This window comes from Oenanthe melanoleuca, chromosome 4A (genome assembly GCF_029582105.1).
Source record: "Oenanthe melanoleuca isolate GR-GAL-2019-014 chromosome 4A, OMel1.0, whole genome shotgun sequence".
Taxonomy (NCBI): Eukaryota; Metazoa; Chordata; class Aves; order Passeriformes; family Muscicapidae; genus Oenanthe; species Oenanthe melanoleuca.
This window is the reverse complement of record NC_079338.1, coordinates 18,270,050-18,287,106: the sequence shown is the minus strand read 5'-3', so window position 1 is coordinate 18,287,106 and position 17,057 is coordinate 18,270,050. Positions and strand designations below refer to the sequence as shown.

The window sequence follows — 17,057 nt, the reverse complement described above, 5'->3', positions numbered from 1 at the left end:
TAGAAAAAAAATTCACATCATAGGGATAATGAAGAGCTGGGCAAAGTCAGAAAAATGCCCTAACTCTACATTTTTAGGGTAACTGAACTCACAAAAGAGACACACACAATGCAAACCCTTCAAAGATGGAGTTCTCAAAGCAATTTGATCTCAGAATGTTATAAAATCCCAAGAGAGCCCCATTCAGTAAACTACAAAGAATTCTTAACAGATGGATCAGCATAACACTGTAAAAAAGTGTTTTACATTCAGCCTAACTCCTGTGGCTGATTATCCTGCATCCATGCTCTCCAAACCTGAAGTTTTCCATCCATTGTGCCACAGCTCATTTTCTGCTCATGGATGTGCTGCTGAACATTTGGGTTTACACACTTGTTTGCCATGGGCACAGTTGGACAAATGACATTTATGGAGTTTCTGATTCAAATGAAAGACTCTACTACTCTTAATGGTTGACTTCCCTCCATAATTAAAGAAAGGAACAAGTTCAATGATAGCAGAGGGCTGGTTCTGTTATCATTTAGAGCAGTACTTGCCCCTGTGGCCTATCTGGTTATATCTTCCCTTGAACCTCTCTTTCTTCCTTGCTGTGACCAGGAGGAACAATTGGGAATGGCCTCTAAACCCCACCCACACTGTGCTCTGCCCAAATTTGTGACCACCACCTAACTGTACTTTCAGTCCTGAGCAACAATTGACAGAATCAACTGAGAAAACCCCAGTAACCCATTAAATCATTTTTCAATGTTTCTTTCTTTCATTTTTCCTGAGTTATACAGTGAATTCAGAATGTGTATTTAAATACCTCTGAATTTAAGACTCATGTTCAAATTAGCAGCTTTTAGCAGAAGCAATTGCACATGTAAACAATGACAATCTATGAACAGTGAGGTGTAGATGCTACTTAGGCAGTGACCTAATGTCCCTCACATCACTTACATAAATTTTGTGCAGATTTTCCATCCAAAACTCTTAATTCTTTGATCTTCTTCTTTGACTGAGCTGCTTTCTTTTCTTCTGATTCTTCTACAGGCTTTTTGGCTGGAAAGCAGGTATTTATTAAATTCTATTCATTATTGCAACTGTTCAATCTTAGCTAACAGCAAGTCCATTAGCAAGCCATAATAATACACCTTTTTCAATCAGTTCAAGGCAAAGTGACTGCACTGCCCCAACCTGCTGTAAAATATCCAAACAAAGCAAATGTCCAAAACTGAATGGAACAAGAAATAAAAATATGACAATGAACAATTTTCCCAAGCAGTATCAAATAATATTTATATATTTTAACCCAGGTAATTTCACTTCAGCTCCAATTCATGGCAAGCATTTTCAAAAATACAGGGATTTGGTATTACCTCAAAGCACATGAGTGCCCTCTATTGAAACATGAATAATATTTATAAATTCTTCATCCACAACCAACAACATAAATCATTTGATATTTATCACACTGAACAAAGGTATGTTTTTATTAATTATTTACCTTGTCAGTGGTAAAGAGCAAAACTAAGAAAACAGTGTATATTTTTAAGTGATTTCTTTTAAATTAGCAAGATTCACTAGCCTTATAATCAGCACTTTAAATTATATGGAAAGAAATGTGGCATTGGAGTACCTAAAAATATAAGCTGATTTTTTGCATAATTTAAAACAGTCAATTTTCACAGAATTTTCTTAAGCATTAAATAAACCCATTAACAAGGATTTATTTCCTTTTAAATATCACATAACATATTTGGCACTGAAGGAATAGAATCTTAATATGCTTAACATTAATTGAACTTAATGAATATTTTAAGTCATTCAAAAGTAACTGAAAAACTGGAAAGTTCAATTAAGATGAAGTTTCAACCAGACTGAATAGAGTTTTGTTCTCTGAGCACTATTTTTTGCTGCACTATAATGAGCTATCATGGGTTTCATTACAGGTATTTCCTAAGGAAAAAATGGTAATTTTTAGTGTGAAGAATAATGTAAAATCTCAGTTTCAATCTCTTTATTAAGAAAATAAAAGTACATAGAACACAGGAATTTCTCTCCTTACACCCATTACCAGCAGGAAGACACAAAAGAATTCTGCTGAGTTTAGAGCCCTGAATAATCAGTTTCTCTTGGGCATGTTCATGGCAGCACTAACTGAGCCAGCCCCAGGCAGTGCCCTCAGCCCCAGCTGCCTCTGAAGAGCCCAAATCAGAGAAAAGTGACCAAAAAAGATGATCCAACAACAAAGCAAGCCCTGCTCTCCCCTTCCCTGCAAGCCTCCCTAAAGCCCTGAGCTGCACATCACCAGCAAACCTCAGAGCTCCCAGCACTGACCCCTCAGCTCTAATGAGCAATCTAAAATCCTAAAGTGACACTTCATCCAGTAATCAGGCCCTCATCACTAATTGTTCTCAATTAAATGAGGAAATAACACCAGGTGCTCAACAAGACAAAGAAAAAACCACCCAAGAGTTAAAGATCAGCTGTCCCACAGGGAGGTACCAACAGGAGGAGTTCTGTTCTCTCAGAGCAGACACTGCAAAGCCTGAGAGAGCAGAGAATGACTCAAGGAGTGACCTACTGCAAACTGATCTGTTCAGGAGTTAATCCCTCCAGACCTCCATGGATGGAGTCTCAAAGCTGAGCACCACACACAGGGGACCAGACTTGTCACAATATTTGGGAGCAACAAAGACAAACCTGCATAAACCACACACCCAGTTCCTCGGCTTGCAATGCAGAAGCAACAGTTAAAAAGAAAATAGGAGTAATAAATGTTTTTGTTATCACCTCAAAATATCACCTCACAGAAAGGAAACTTTGTCCCTACAGGGATTATTCCTGTAAATCAGAAAGAACATGCAGAGCTAGAGTTCAGGGCAAAGGTGCTACTTCAGCCCAATGCAAAACAACTATTAAGTTATTCAGCTGGTACAGTACCAAAAAAAGAAAAATAGTTTGGGATTCAAGCACATAATACTTTCTAAACAGACACACAGAGGGTGAGTGAGGTAGAACTGACAACAGGAACTCTGCCTGTGCAGGGCTCAGAGCAGTTCCCCTATCACCCTCCTCACCTGTGTGCAGGTGCACTCCTCCATTGGCTGGAAAATCAGGAACTACATTTAGACCACAGCAGGTCACACATCCCAAATTTTCATAACAAACCACAGCCACTCTGGCCTACTCAAGCCTGAAGGGCTGCAACACCACTACTTAGATCATCCATTTAACAAACACTAGATTGTTTTTTTTCTATTTAAAAAGGTCAGAGAATATGTTCTCTCCAAAAAGTTCTACCTTTCCACACACGAGACTTCCAAGTTCACTTCAAGCCAATTCACAAAAACCAGAGAAATACTAGAACCAGATGCTTATGTGACTGCACCAAAGCCACAATACAGCATCAACACCAATCTTACCAAGCCCAGATTGACAGGCAGAAAGAGACACTAAACATTTCTACATTAGGCAGCTCCTAGAATGTCTCCAGCACCGTCTCAGCCATGCTTGAGATGCCATGGAGCATCAGAGCTCTCCAAAGCCAGGCTGGTCCCTCTTCTGCCAGAGGCTCTGATCACAAAATCCATTTCAGCAGTGATTCAACTGTAACACAACCACGGATTATGGAGTTTGAAAAATAATTAACTCAATTAAAAAGATACTTGATACTTTCCAGAATTCAATACACCATTGCTGACCAACCTCCCTCCCCTTGTCAGGTTCTCCTTTCACAAGTGCCTGTTTAAAGATAAAACACTTTTTGGTTTGATGCCACAGAACCAAAGGAGAGATGAAAGAAGGATTTTATAGCAGACAGCACAGGGCAGCTCAGAAAAGCAAGATGAAAAATCAATCTGGAAGTGAAAGCAGCTGTATTACTTCATACAGACCTTGGAGTTCAGTGCTGTGATTATTCATTACAGCACTTTGATAATGGTACTGGCTTACATCTTCATTCAAAATCAGCTTTTTTCCAAACACACAGCACTGAGAGCTGGTGACTGCCACACCCAGTTTCCATGCAGGAATGGCAGAGTTTAAAACAAAAGGTGTAGCAGAGGAGATTCTTCCCTTCTCTCTGAGCACTGCTGCTGAAGCAGTAGAACACAAAGGCACAGGTCAGCTCAGCCTGGGGCAGGGAGTGCTCTGGGGACTGGAACTGCTGCACCATCATCTCCCACCAGTTCCACCTGTAGAAGGTTTTGGGGGGGCTTTTCTTTAGAACTGACCTCCAAGGTAGGCACAGGAGGGAGAGGGAAGGAGAGGCACTGTGACAGAGCAAAGGAGACAATGTGCCAGCTTCAGCACACACATTGTGGAGAGCAGAAAACACTGATGGAAACACCAACACTACATTTCTTACTTCTTCCTCATTTACAGCTCTATTAAGTGAGCAACAATACATTTGTTTATCAGTGTTGGAGGGAAAAAGCTGATGCAAGATGCTGCAAGGCATTGTTTGCTGTTGATCTGACATTTCCCAGTGCATGTGCAGCTCAGCTGTGCCTTCAGTGATTCCTTCAGCTGGGAACTCATCTAATCCCACTGAAAGTGCCCTGCCTGGAACCCTCCAAACACACCCAGGGTATAGAAAACCCTCAGCAAAATGTTTTGTAAGTTTAAACCACATTAATGATAATCGTGGCAAAGAACATACACAAACAGGCTGAAATACTTTAGAGACTTAATTAGGAAAAAAATTCTACCATCAGTACTTTTGTACTTCTGTAATAAAAAAAAAGTATACATTATTCTGGAAAATTATCATTTTCATTAATTTAGTTACTGAATAGCCTTAGAAGTGGCCATGACTAATTTTTTGAAATATATGATTTTATTTAATGATATTGAAGCTGTTAAAGCATTTTATTATGAGCTGAAATGTCCAGTTCATATGAAATTCCCTTCTTTTTTTAAATGATGAATGAATAATTTTAATAAAGAATTAATAGCAAAAACTGTCAGTCATGAATATGATGAGGATGAAAATTAAAGGCAGATAAGAAGGAGTACACTGAATTAAAGTATGGGGAAAGCAGATATTTAGGTGAACTTCAGCCTACCTTAACCTGAGCCTAAGTCTCCAATTTCTGTCAAGTCTGTACACACAGTGAACAACAACATCCTTATATTGTCATGGGAAATGAACAAGTAATTTCATCTTATTTCCATCTGGCAAGTGGCTTCCCAATTGCATTTACCAGCATTTGGCAGCAAAAGTAAATATACAAAAGAAATTTAACTGCTTTGTTATTCCTTCTACCTGAGAGAAGAGCTATGGCTAGTACAGGAGCATAGGAGGAAAAAATTAAGTGCACATACAGTTGTGAAGGATGTAAACTACACTCACAAGAATAGATTTGGGCAGCTGAAAGTAATAATTACATTGAATTTACTCCCTCTAAAAAAAAACCCAAACAACCCTGATGTGATATGACTTGGTAGAAAAATGAAATAAGGAGCCAGGAATGCCATGGAAATATTAGAAAGTAATTTGTAGCACAAAAGTTCAGTGAATTCTGAACAACACAGTAAAACTTCTCCAAGTCTGGCTAAATTGATCATCTTGGAATGTTGCTGATAATGTTCCAATTCTGTGTATTCCCAGGGGCACCAAAAATGGAAATAAGAGTAAAATGAAGGGGGAGGAGGAAAGTCAAACATAAATTACTCTCAAACTTGCACAAGTGCCACATCAGGAGCTCCTGAGCACCTCCAGGTGCCCACTGCCCTGGGCAGCTTCTGCTAACTAGAGCTTGCCAGCCCTCCCTGTGAGGATGTTTTTCCTGGAATGGAACCCAAACCTGCCCTGCTGCCACCCAAAGCTGCTTCCTCTGCTCCTGCCCCTCATTCCTGGAGAAGCAGAGCTCTGACAGGGCAAGCTCAGCAGAGCAGTGACCAAGGAGGAATTCCCTACCCAGTGACACAGAATATCCAGAGCATCCCAGAGGAGAGACTCTGGGAGAGGCCACAGCTCCCAGAGCTGAAGCCACAGACTCTCCTGGCTCAGCAGCCACCCTGCAGAACATGTGCCACACAATTCATGAAAAAAAGTCACTCACAGCCTTCACTCTGTCATTTGGGCTCTAACTCTGACAACCAGCAAACAGTTTCCCCAAACACCCAGAGAGAATTGCAGGAGCATCAGCAGATGCCAGCCACGCCTCCTGCCAATTCAGGCAGCAGCTGGGGGAGCTCATCTTTATTCCCAGTGCCACCTGGCATTTTTCACTTCACCTAAAATCACTCAGTTACCAATTCCTGAAGCAAAGTTAATTAAGCACTCCTGCTGTCACTCTGTCCTTTCTGCAATCAGAAGAGCTCAATACGTGGGACAGCAATAAAAAAAGAATTATTACAAAGCAAGCAATTGATCTAAAAGAGAATCTTACACTGAGCTCTCAAGATAAAAAAAAAATAAAACTAACAGGGAGGAAAAAACATGGAACCTCTTGCAATCTTGTGTGCTTTTTGCCTAATTAATGTAATCAAGCTGAAGGAAGTGGCATCAACCCAACAAATTATGCTCTGTGGAAGAATAAAAAAGATCATAACTTAGTTTTACAAATTAGTTTTGCAAAAAAAAAAAAAGTAACAAGGGATCTGTATTCCTATTAATTGTTCTTATAATTGATTGCTACTTTATTTGACCACCACATTTAATTACTACTATTTATTTCACATGAAATATTCCTTGCTCTGTTAAAATTGCCCTAAAATGGTTGTAAATAATCTAATTGCCAATCTCTAGCAAGAACTTGTGCAGCAAAGTTGTGCAGCTAAAGTGGCCTTAATTACCCACTCTGCATTGGGAGGGCTTTCAGCTTTCCATCAACAGCATCAAGGAGATGCCTGGCCACAAAAAAAAAAAAAAAAAATCCAAGACAACAATCCAAAAAGTAAAACAACCCCAAACATACTCAAACCCGATTCCACAACTGATTTTGCCCCCTCCTATTTCCTGTGAAAGATGCAGCTTGTGCTGTTAGACAGCAAGCAAATATTAACAATTCATAACACACAAATGGTCCCAGAAATACAGATGAACATTAGAAACCCAACAGCAGCAGGCAAAGAAGGATTAAACTGGAAATATCCTCGGTGGGCCTCATTTGCTGGCTTGGAGATGTGCTGGGAGAAGCTGCAATAAAAGCCAGCAGCCTTTTCCATGAGCCCTGGAATGGAGAAGCCCTGATCAGCACTGTGCACCCCACCTGCCCCTCTGCCACACTCCAGGCTCTCCCTGGAGGATGTGCAATCCTTGGGGTGTGGTGGGCACTGAGCTCTGCCCAGCCCCAGCATCATCCCTGAATTTCAGAACTCCTGGAGGAAGTTTTGCTCTGGGGGAGAGAAGATGTTTGCCTATGTAAATAAAGTGCTGCCCATAACAGCATTTCTAATTTAAACAATCACATGGACCAGATGTATTTTTTTCCTCTGACATCAGGCCACCATCACCACCAAACTGAGACAGGACAGCTGGAATTATTTCCCAGATTCTGATGGGTTTCTTATCCATACAATTTTTACAAAAGTAAAAACAAAACAAAACAAAAAACTTTCAAGACTCAGAAAAAAATGTCATTAAACCGCTGTCATATTTTAGCAAGACTCTAACAAGCTCATTTTCTTTTATTACTATGAGAAGTCTAATAAATAGATATCTTTTAAATTATTAGTCCACCTACTGTTCCCCTTGATGAAGCCCATAAAAGGCTTCATAAGCAACTAATGGGAATCACATTTTTCCAAAGGAGTTTTCCAAATTATGAAGCTAAGATCCCAAGATCCAAAAATCCTTTTATATAGTCAAGTTAATTAGATATTGTTTAATGGCATGCACTAAAAAGTTAGTAAAAAGGGAGAGATAAATTGATTTCTTCTAGCACTGTGATATCTGACATTTAACAATCCTGACTAAATATTGAAGCACTAAGTAAAATACACATGTCCAAACAGACAATTTAATATTCTCTTCCTTTTTGAAGTATTTCTCTATCACCAAAATTTTAAATAAACATGCATGCAAAATACTTAGATTAAATTCCAAATTGCTTGACTTTTCAGTGTAATGTAGCCCACCCTGGTTATACATTCTGTCCTACAATTAAATGCACAATGTTCCATTTCTATTGATTTAGTACACATGAAATTTGATTTTATATTTAGTTAAAAAAAATCCTAGTCTCCTATTTAGAGTAAAAAACAAAACCAAAAACCAACAACAACAAAAAAAGAAGCTTTCAAAGGCATCAGGGCCAAACAAGAACTTCACAGGGTAAAAGGATCACATTAAAAATAATTGGGAAATGATCTGTCTTAATAGATTCCATTAATTTCAGCAGTAAAAGTCAGTACCCCATGAGGTTGACTGGTAAGCACAGCTTTGATAGCTGATCAATAGAAAAAAGGATAAAAAGAAAAATGTTGGGAAATTAGTCTTCCATAAACAAATGTTTAAACTGGCTTTGTGGGGGATGGCAGCAAGTAAACTAATGAGCTGCTGTTCAAAGCAGCCCTTTCACCCTTTGACATGTCAGCAGCAGGGCTGGACCAGGCTCCTGCCCCCTGGAGCAGAATTCAAGCAGCCACATCAGGGGCAGTGGCATTTTAACAAGGTCATCCCAATAATTTCAATATCCTGGGACACTGGAACGTTTCTGGCATTCTAATGTCACTCTGAAAAACAAACAGCAAGGCAAATATTTGGTGACAACCACATCTGTGGGTGCCCTCAGTAAATGGGGTGGACCCACTGATATTTTTGGCCAGATGGATGCTTTACTGTGCCTCCTGTGGATCATGGACAATCTGGCAGTCTGAAAGCACAGAGAAATAAATATAAATGAGCTATCAATGAGACTTTCAATGAGAGAAAACGAAGGCAGCACACCAGGATGACCAGAAGCAGCAGGGTTAAAACTGCAAAACAACACATCTGTTTGATATAGAGAGAAGTGCAGTGGCACAGGTTATAAATGCTGAAAGATCCTGAGTTCACTGAAGACAAAACACAATGAAGACTTCACTGTGTGTAAAGATGTGACCTCTGGCTTTGAAAAAACATCAGCTGCTGGCAGCTGAGAAACATTTCTGTCTCATCGATCCTGGGGACATCAAGCAGCAGGCATTTAATGCATATTAACATGTATTTACCCTGCTCTCAGTCACCTGCTGAAGATGAAATGCAGGGCTTAGCCAGCCTGCAGCCAGCCTTGGATGCTTGTTGTGTTACCACCACCTCAGATGTACCCTGGGAAAGCTTTTTTGGGGTCCAAGTGTCCCCAGGTGCTCTGAACACACCCAGGTGCTCATAGAACACCCAGGCAATGATTATCTGCCTTCAAGACACACAAGATAAATTACTGCCACATCACAGCATTAGTCTTAGGGGACCTACAGGGTACCAAATTAAGCTGCTTGCATTGGAACAGACTAAAAATAGTGCAGAGCTCCCAGTCTCACCCCCACAGCAATGCCAGGGCCCAGCATCCACCTCAGCACATCCTGCACAGGCAGGACCCACTGGACATTCTGAATTTAGCAGCTGGACCTGTGCTCTGCTTACCTTTTCTATTAGCAGCACAAGCAAAATGTGGCTAAAGTGATTCATTGAAAAGGCAGTGTCTCTGTGCTAATGATCCAAGTCTTCAATGAAACAACAACAACAAAAAAAAAAAGTTAAAGAAAACTTTGACATTTACTCCACAGGTACACCCATTCAAAATATGCAACTTAATGATAATTCCACACTGACTTTTACTTTTTGCTTTTAGGAAGCCTTTAAGGCACAGCCTTTTCACAGTGGGAAATTATTCTGTAGTAGTTTTCTACAATAATTACATTCCCACCTTACAGAGCAGAATAAAGCACCTGAAAGGAAGAAGTTTCAGACACGTTTCAGTTTCTCACAAGACACACAAGAGTCACACAATATAGAGAGTTGTAATTACAGCTTTACATCCATTTGAGATGATTAATAAGGAACTCAAAAAGCTGATACTTTTGTTATTATCTGTACTAATGCCTATGTACCTAGTATTTTCAATTTCTCAATGAATTCAGAGACTTAATAGCATGATTGTTCACTTTTAATCCTTTAGATAGCTTTTGAATATCTTTTTCTCCCAAGAACCTTTATTCACATGGGTAACAGAACTATCCTTGCTCTACTATAAATGGCAGAAATCCTTGCAGTAGCAGATATTCTGTCCAAAGCATCCTGGAACAGCATTACAGGTGAAGCAACTATCACTCAGAGAAATGTTCCAAGTCAAGATCAAGAGCAGATGACACATTTCTGGGGTTTTTTTGGTCAGTAATAAGAAAGGAAAAACAGTTTTGCACATAAAACATAAAATCCATGGAGAAGGCATCATTTTTCTACAAACACAAAAACACTGCAGGTCAGCACAGTGAGCAACTGGAACCAGGCCATGAATCAGACACATTTTGTCAGGTTATGCTTTTGCAAGAGAAAAAAATAAATAAATAAAACTCCACATTCTATTTCTTTTGATGGAAAGTAGATTTAGGAGGAAGTGTGGGATGTGCTAACTGTGGTTCTGCTGACACATGCAGGGACATCTCTTTAATACAGCCTTGAAAGAGCTATTTCACAAGTAAGACCATAAATTGTGCTCATAACCATGGCTTTGTTTACAATGGGTTTTATTTATTTAAGTAAATACATTGTTATTCCTAGAACTCTGCTGGAAGTCTTCAGGAGACTGAAATATCAGTGCATAATCTATTTAATAGTCAGCACCAACTGTCCTGGAAAGTAGCTGGGCTGTTCTCCATCCTCTCCTCTAGACTTCTTTATTCTTCCCCTACTTCACTTGGGTCACAAATTCCCAGCCAGTGTTCAGCTGAAGAACCTGCACTGGAACACTCAGCTGGAGTTTCCTTTGCCAACACTGAGGAAATTTCCAGAAAATCTATCTACAGCTACAAACACATCAGAAGGCAACAGGAATTGTTTGAAAACCATTCTGACAGAACTATTGAACACAGACCTAGAACTGCCTTCCAACTCCTCATCAGTATATTTTATTTACATTTACAGGCATCAATTCTTGCACCTGAAAGAGAAGCCACACTTGAGGAAAACTGCCACAGTGGATAATCTTAACAGTTCACTGAACAAAGGATTGCTGTCAAATCCACAATGATTTAATCATATGATCACAGAATGGTTTGATTTGGAATGGATCTTAAAGATGATCTTGTTCCAACCATGGCAGGAGAACCTTCCACTAGGGCTGCTCAGAGCTCCATCCACCCTGGCCTTGAACACATCTTGAGAGTAACTAGGTTCAGATTAAATAGATTTTTAGGATATCTAACCTAAATTCCCATGAAATATGCAGTTGCATACTTGAAGAGAAACATCTCTTGCAGGTTATTCTTTCTGTTTTGACATTAGAGAAAGCATTCTTCTCAGTCTAATCTCTTTATTTATTCATACAGAAGGGGTTTTATTCCAGGAATATAGATTTCTATTTGTTTAAAAACAAACAAACCCCATTTCTTTTTGCAGTTCAACACAGATTCTTTTTTCAATTCAACTTCTGAATTTCTTTTTCATCGAATTCATAGAAAAAAAATACTCCCTGTAAGAGCATTATAGATCAAGACTGCTTCATGAATGCATTCATATTTCATGCTAATTATTCTTTGTACACAATCCCTGTCTCTGCAGTGCCAGTACATGTGTCTCTGTCCTCAGCTCCTCGTTAACTTGCTGGGGATGCAGAGCTGCCTTTCCTCCCCTGCTGGATTTCAGCAAAATCACAGACACCAAAGCTCCAGCCCCCAGAAAAAAGGGGCATGGAGGAGGTACAGAAGGCACTAACTACCACCAGAGTTAGCACACAGCAGGCTGGGATTCCAGATTTCTGGAATATGAGGGTAATGAGCATTAAAAATAAGATTCTTACACTTGTTTAATGGGAACCTCCAACACCTTAGATGTTGGAAAAAACCCACTGAACCAATTTCCTCTGTAGGAAAAACCCAATGCCTTTTTGGCTTTTATTTATAGTCACAACTGCTCTTCCATCTTCTCTTCAAGATTTTAATTTCCATATTCTGAGAGTTCAGGTACAACAAATTAATACAAGAATTCTGTAAACCACCTAAAATAGAGCACACTATAACTAAGACAACTCAGTCACAACATTGTTATAAATACATAGCAGAGGTTTTTTTAGACAATACCTGTCTGTCCCCACTCCAATTCTATTTAAATTCTTGTGAATTCTTCTGGTGAAGCTTTCTGATAAAATTACTAATTGAAACTTGCAGAAAATCTGAGCAGCAGGGAGTTTGTTACTAATATTTTTCAGAAGATTTTCAGTATTTCTTGACCAAAAGATGGCCTTGAAGGAGGCACACACCAATCTCAGTTTGCCATGTGGCATTGAAAAGGCAGGTGGATAATCAGTCCAGAAATACTATATAATATCTACATTATAGATATTACAGCCATATAAAATACTATATCTACCAGATAATCAGTGTAGAACTCCTCCAGTCCCCCAGAAACCAGCAGGATTCCTTGTTTCAGATCCCTGCTCCTCCAGGCTCCAGGAGGGAACTCTCACCTGTCCCAGTGATGTTCCAGAAGGGTTCAGCACTGCCAATTAAACTAAAACTGAAGGAATGGCCTCCACATTAGAGCATCTGACCTGGATTCAGAACAGACAATGCTGATTCTGAAACTGAGCTCCATTTCCACAGGAACTGTGTGGAATACCTTATCCTTACCTCCAAGCAGCCCATGGATAATGACAGCAGCCTTCAAACAGCCCAGACCTCCAACTATTTCCCACCTGTCTCTTCATCTGAATGCAATTCCATTTGCACACAGGCTGTTTGCATTTGAATTTCTGAAGGTGCAGTTATTGCAATTCTTCATGTAATACTGATTAGGATAATGGCCAAACTTTTCTATCAGAACCTTCTCATGGAACAACAATGCTCTGAAAAAACACTAACTCTGCTGGAGATGTAAAGCAAGCTCCAGGAATACCAAACTGGAGAGAGGAAAATTGCATTTATCTGACCATCCCTCTTGACTTTTTCCCCTTATGAATCTTGCACAAAGCTTTTAAAAGCAGAGCCCTTAGAGACACAATCAGAGTGTGCCACAGCCTGAGACCTGCAGTGAAACTCCTGCCTCTGTCCAACCTAAAGCATGAACATTCTGAATGTTATTTATATGACATTTTATAAGAAAAGAAGACAATAAACAAAAATAGCCCAACTGACACTGAGTCTAACTTCTGAAAAAGTCTTAATGGACTTTATTTTTCATCTGGGATATTCTTCATTCACTGTCACATGATGAAAACAGCCCCAGTCAGTAGGTCACACCAACAGGATGTGTATTTTACATATTTGTAGGTTTGCTTAGTGACTCATACACAAACTACCTTGGACATAGAAATTAAGTTATTGAAAGGGGAGTGCATTCAAATGCTATTTGAAATAAAATATTAAGAACTAATATTTACAATCTTTACCTCCTAATTGGAGCTTTTGCTTTCTTTCAGATCCTTCTGATCACTATACTCATATCAGTCCTTTTGTCCCATGATGAATGAAATGGGCCCTGATGCCCTTAAAATAAGCCTTGGACTCTAAGATCATTTCAGAATTTAAAAATACATAAAATATATCAGAATACAGAGATACACATATGTAAATCTATGCTAGATGGTAATAATTTCAGGCAGCAGCTTATTTAAACCATACAAAGCTTCTTTTATCCTTGAGTTTCAGAGTTTACCTATTGGATAAATCCACTGGAGAAGAAAAGGAAAGTGAAAAACAGTAAACTAATAACTCACTCCTCCTTTATGGTACTTGAATTTATTCTGTTGCTGAAAAACAACAATTTCAAATACATCCAAAGCTGAAAACAACCCAATCTGCTGCACTTCTGTGTGGAACAGATATGATGACTGATGACCTACGTGTGCAATTCAAGGAAATGAAATTGCTGTGCCACACAGCACTGGGTGACCTGCACTGCAAAGCTGATCCTGCTCTGCTTTGGAGTCCCACCCTTCTGCAAAGGAGGGGCAGGAGCCAAACAAACACAGCCTGAAGAATCAGCAGAGCAAGGGAGCCACCTGCAGTTTGCAATCCTGAAGCAAATTCATGATGAGTTCAGAGGATTTTCTTCCCTTTTCTGTTGACAAAGCAGCGTAGGTAGCTGAGCTAGAGCACCACAGCTGTGCTTGACACCAGAGATTCTGCATTAAACTGAGTCTTGCTGCCTCACACCTCCACATACAGCTGTCTTAAAGGAAATCTGGCCACAGCTGAATCCACTGAGAGCTTGCAAATGTTGAAGTTCTCTGATGAATTAGATCTGGGCTTCTCAGCATAGCAAATTCAAAGCCATTTTTAAAAGGTACTAATTGCTGCTCCTTGTATTTACAAGTTGCAGATGAATGTAAAGAGTTTTCCTTCAAGTTTAATGGTGCACTGACATATTGTATATTATTAATATACATTATATATACATCATACACATTATTATTTATATACAAGTTCTACTTATTATATACATTACTAATATAAAAATCAAAAGCTGAACATTTTGTTCATATTTTGTTCAATTATAGCTTACATGAAAGTTTGTCTTTTCTCTTGCCCCTTCCCACTCAGATTCCCATCAAGTGAAAAATACAACTCAGCTATTAAGACCTTCAGTTTTGAAAACATATGAAAATGATTGTTGGAATTGTATTTTAAAAGTCTAATTGTAAAGCAACAGAACCCTGATCGAGAAGTTTTCCCTTGAGGCAACTTGGATGGATAATGAATTCTGTATTGGAACAATCCCAGTAGTTACAACTATTATGTACTAATTACTACCTTTACAGACCTACTGTACACATAATTAATTTCTTCAGAGCACTATCATTCTTGACTGGCAAAATACACAACCTAAATTACAAGAGGCAGAAATTAACATGATCCTTTAGGGAGAAGGCATTAACTTGCTTTGCAGTGTTTTGCAATTAGACCATCAATCAAACAGTGAGAAATGATTTTGATAGCAGGCCCAGCACTGAGTATTGTCACAGTCCTGGGTATGGGATGTCACAACCTGTGAGCAGAGTCACACACTGCAGCCTTTACCTGGACCTGCTAGGGGACACTGGAGCACTCAACTCTGCATGGATTTAACATTCCATAAATTGAACAGGAGCTTTCTGACATCATATTCCACCAAGCACTGAAGACATGGCAGTGCTGCTGGTGCTCAACCTTCCACTGGTGGCCAGAGGGAAAATTTCATATCAGTTAAGGGACAAAAGCAAAGTTTGGTAAAAGAGTGCTCGACACAACATGACCTGCTTCAATGATTGCCAAGACTCAGGTAGGTTCTTGACAAGAACACTCATATTTTTAACTGTTATTTTCAGTTGTTGGGGGTTTTTAGGTCATTCTACAGAATTAAATCATACACACCCCAACTCCATTAAAAAGCAGTAGCCCAGGTTTCCTAAGATGTATAATCACACTGGATTAATACAGTAACCAAAAATTACTGTTCAACTTCATGAAAATATTTCTCCCCAAAAGTACCACTTCCCTTCAGCTCTGGCTGCACTCCTCTAAAACAAAGAGCACTCAAACAGCAGGGCAGCTCACAGCTTTGTGACAGCCACATTAAGTCATTTTTGTAGTATCCTAAAACATGAGGAAATGAGAAAAATTCACCAAGTGTTTTACTCATTGTACCAAAGAACCACAAAAAGAATTCAGAGGTTTAATCAAATTTCAGTGCTGCAACTTACAGAGAATCACAGATTTTTAATAAATGTCTACACTACCAGTTCTTTTGCTTCAGTTACCATTCCCACTGGCATTCTGAAATTCCACAGAACACAAGACAGTAAACACTAAGTCATCCAAACTGCTTTTGGCAATTGTCAGTTTGCTTCCACTCATCCCTTTGTTTGTTTTACATGCTGACTGTGCTCTGGAGAGAGCAGCACATGCATTTCTATTTGGCTTTTTATCTCTCTCCAGTAATGTACCTGGAGACCACCTCATGAAATGGGACTAAAGCAAGAGGGAAATCTGATCCCAGATGGTGCCTGAAATAAGTATTTGGGACATTCTGGAGCTGCTTAAGGTAAAAGGGGAGGGAAAACAGTGAGCATCATTCCATGTTTCCCTTTGCAGGTGGCAGCTGCAGGAAAAAAGCTGCTCCTAGCATGCAGCTCTTTGGGTCTGTGCTGCAAATAAATGCCCCAAGAGTCTAACTTCCAGTAGGTTTTCAAGTTTAAAAAAACCCCTTGAACTCAGATAAGTCTGCCTTTCTGCAGAGCCAAGTAAGATGTTCATATCCTGAGTACTGTGCAGCAGCATTTTTAGTGTGCATCCTTTGTTATGGCATCTTATTTTCTACAGCCATTAACTGAGAACTACATAACAAAAAATATCTGCAAGGCTATCAGTACACTAAGCTATTTGAGGAGGTTCTGTTATTCCTAGTTTTACAACTGTGCAACTATGTCAACAAGAATTTCCTCTCATTGGAAACTGTCAACTCTGTCAACATTTCAAGAGGGTTTTCTCAGCATTTTTAATGAAGAAGCTTTTCAGGAATTCCAAAACATTTCTTCAGATTTCTGATGAAAGAATTCAGCTCAAGGCAGAAGCTTGTCCTTTTCATTAAGGAGGGGCTCATGCCATTCTGTCATCTGCTGCTGGGCCTTCTTTCCCTTAAAGGTCTTCCTGTCACACCAAAAGAAGAAACCAGCTCCACATCATTTCACCCTCCCTGAAGTGCCAGGAATCAAGAGTGAATCCAGCTTGGGCATGGACAAGAATGTTAAATTACTGCAAGGGTGCATTTGAATTACTGCATGGAACAGCTGAACATTTAGACCAGAAAGTGGTTCCAGGGTGTGCTGCAAAAGGAGAACTCTAATGGTTTAAATTCACTGACTACTGAAAGGAATATGAACCTGTCTTATGAAAAACAAAGCCATGACCAACTCTTTGAAGAGATTTCAAAAGAACACAGAAAAAAACAC

At 39.4% G+C, this 17,057-nt stretch overlaps 1 protein-coding gene across 5 annotated transcripts in view; it reads right to left on the bottom strand.

Moving 5' to 3' along the window:
* DIAPH2 (diaphanous related formin 2) overlaps positions 1–17,057 on the bottom strand; it is a 164,022-nt gene that overhangs the window by 105,154 nt on the left and 41,811 nt on the right. For all 5 annotated transcript variants that reach the window (XM_056491013.1, XM_056491012.1, XM_056491014.1 and 2 more), the window contains one exon: positions 940–1,041. In XM_056491013.1, the coding sequence (XP_056346988.1) occupies positions 940–1,041 (102 nt within the window). The remainder of the gene's footprint in view (positions 1–939; positions 1,042–17,057) is intronic.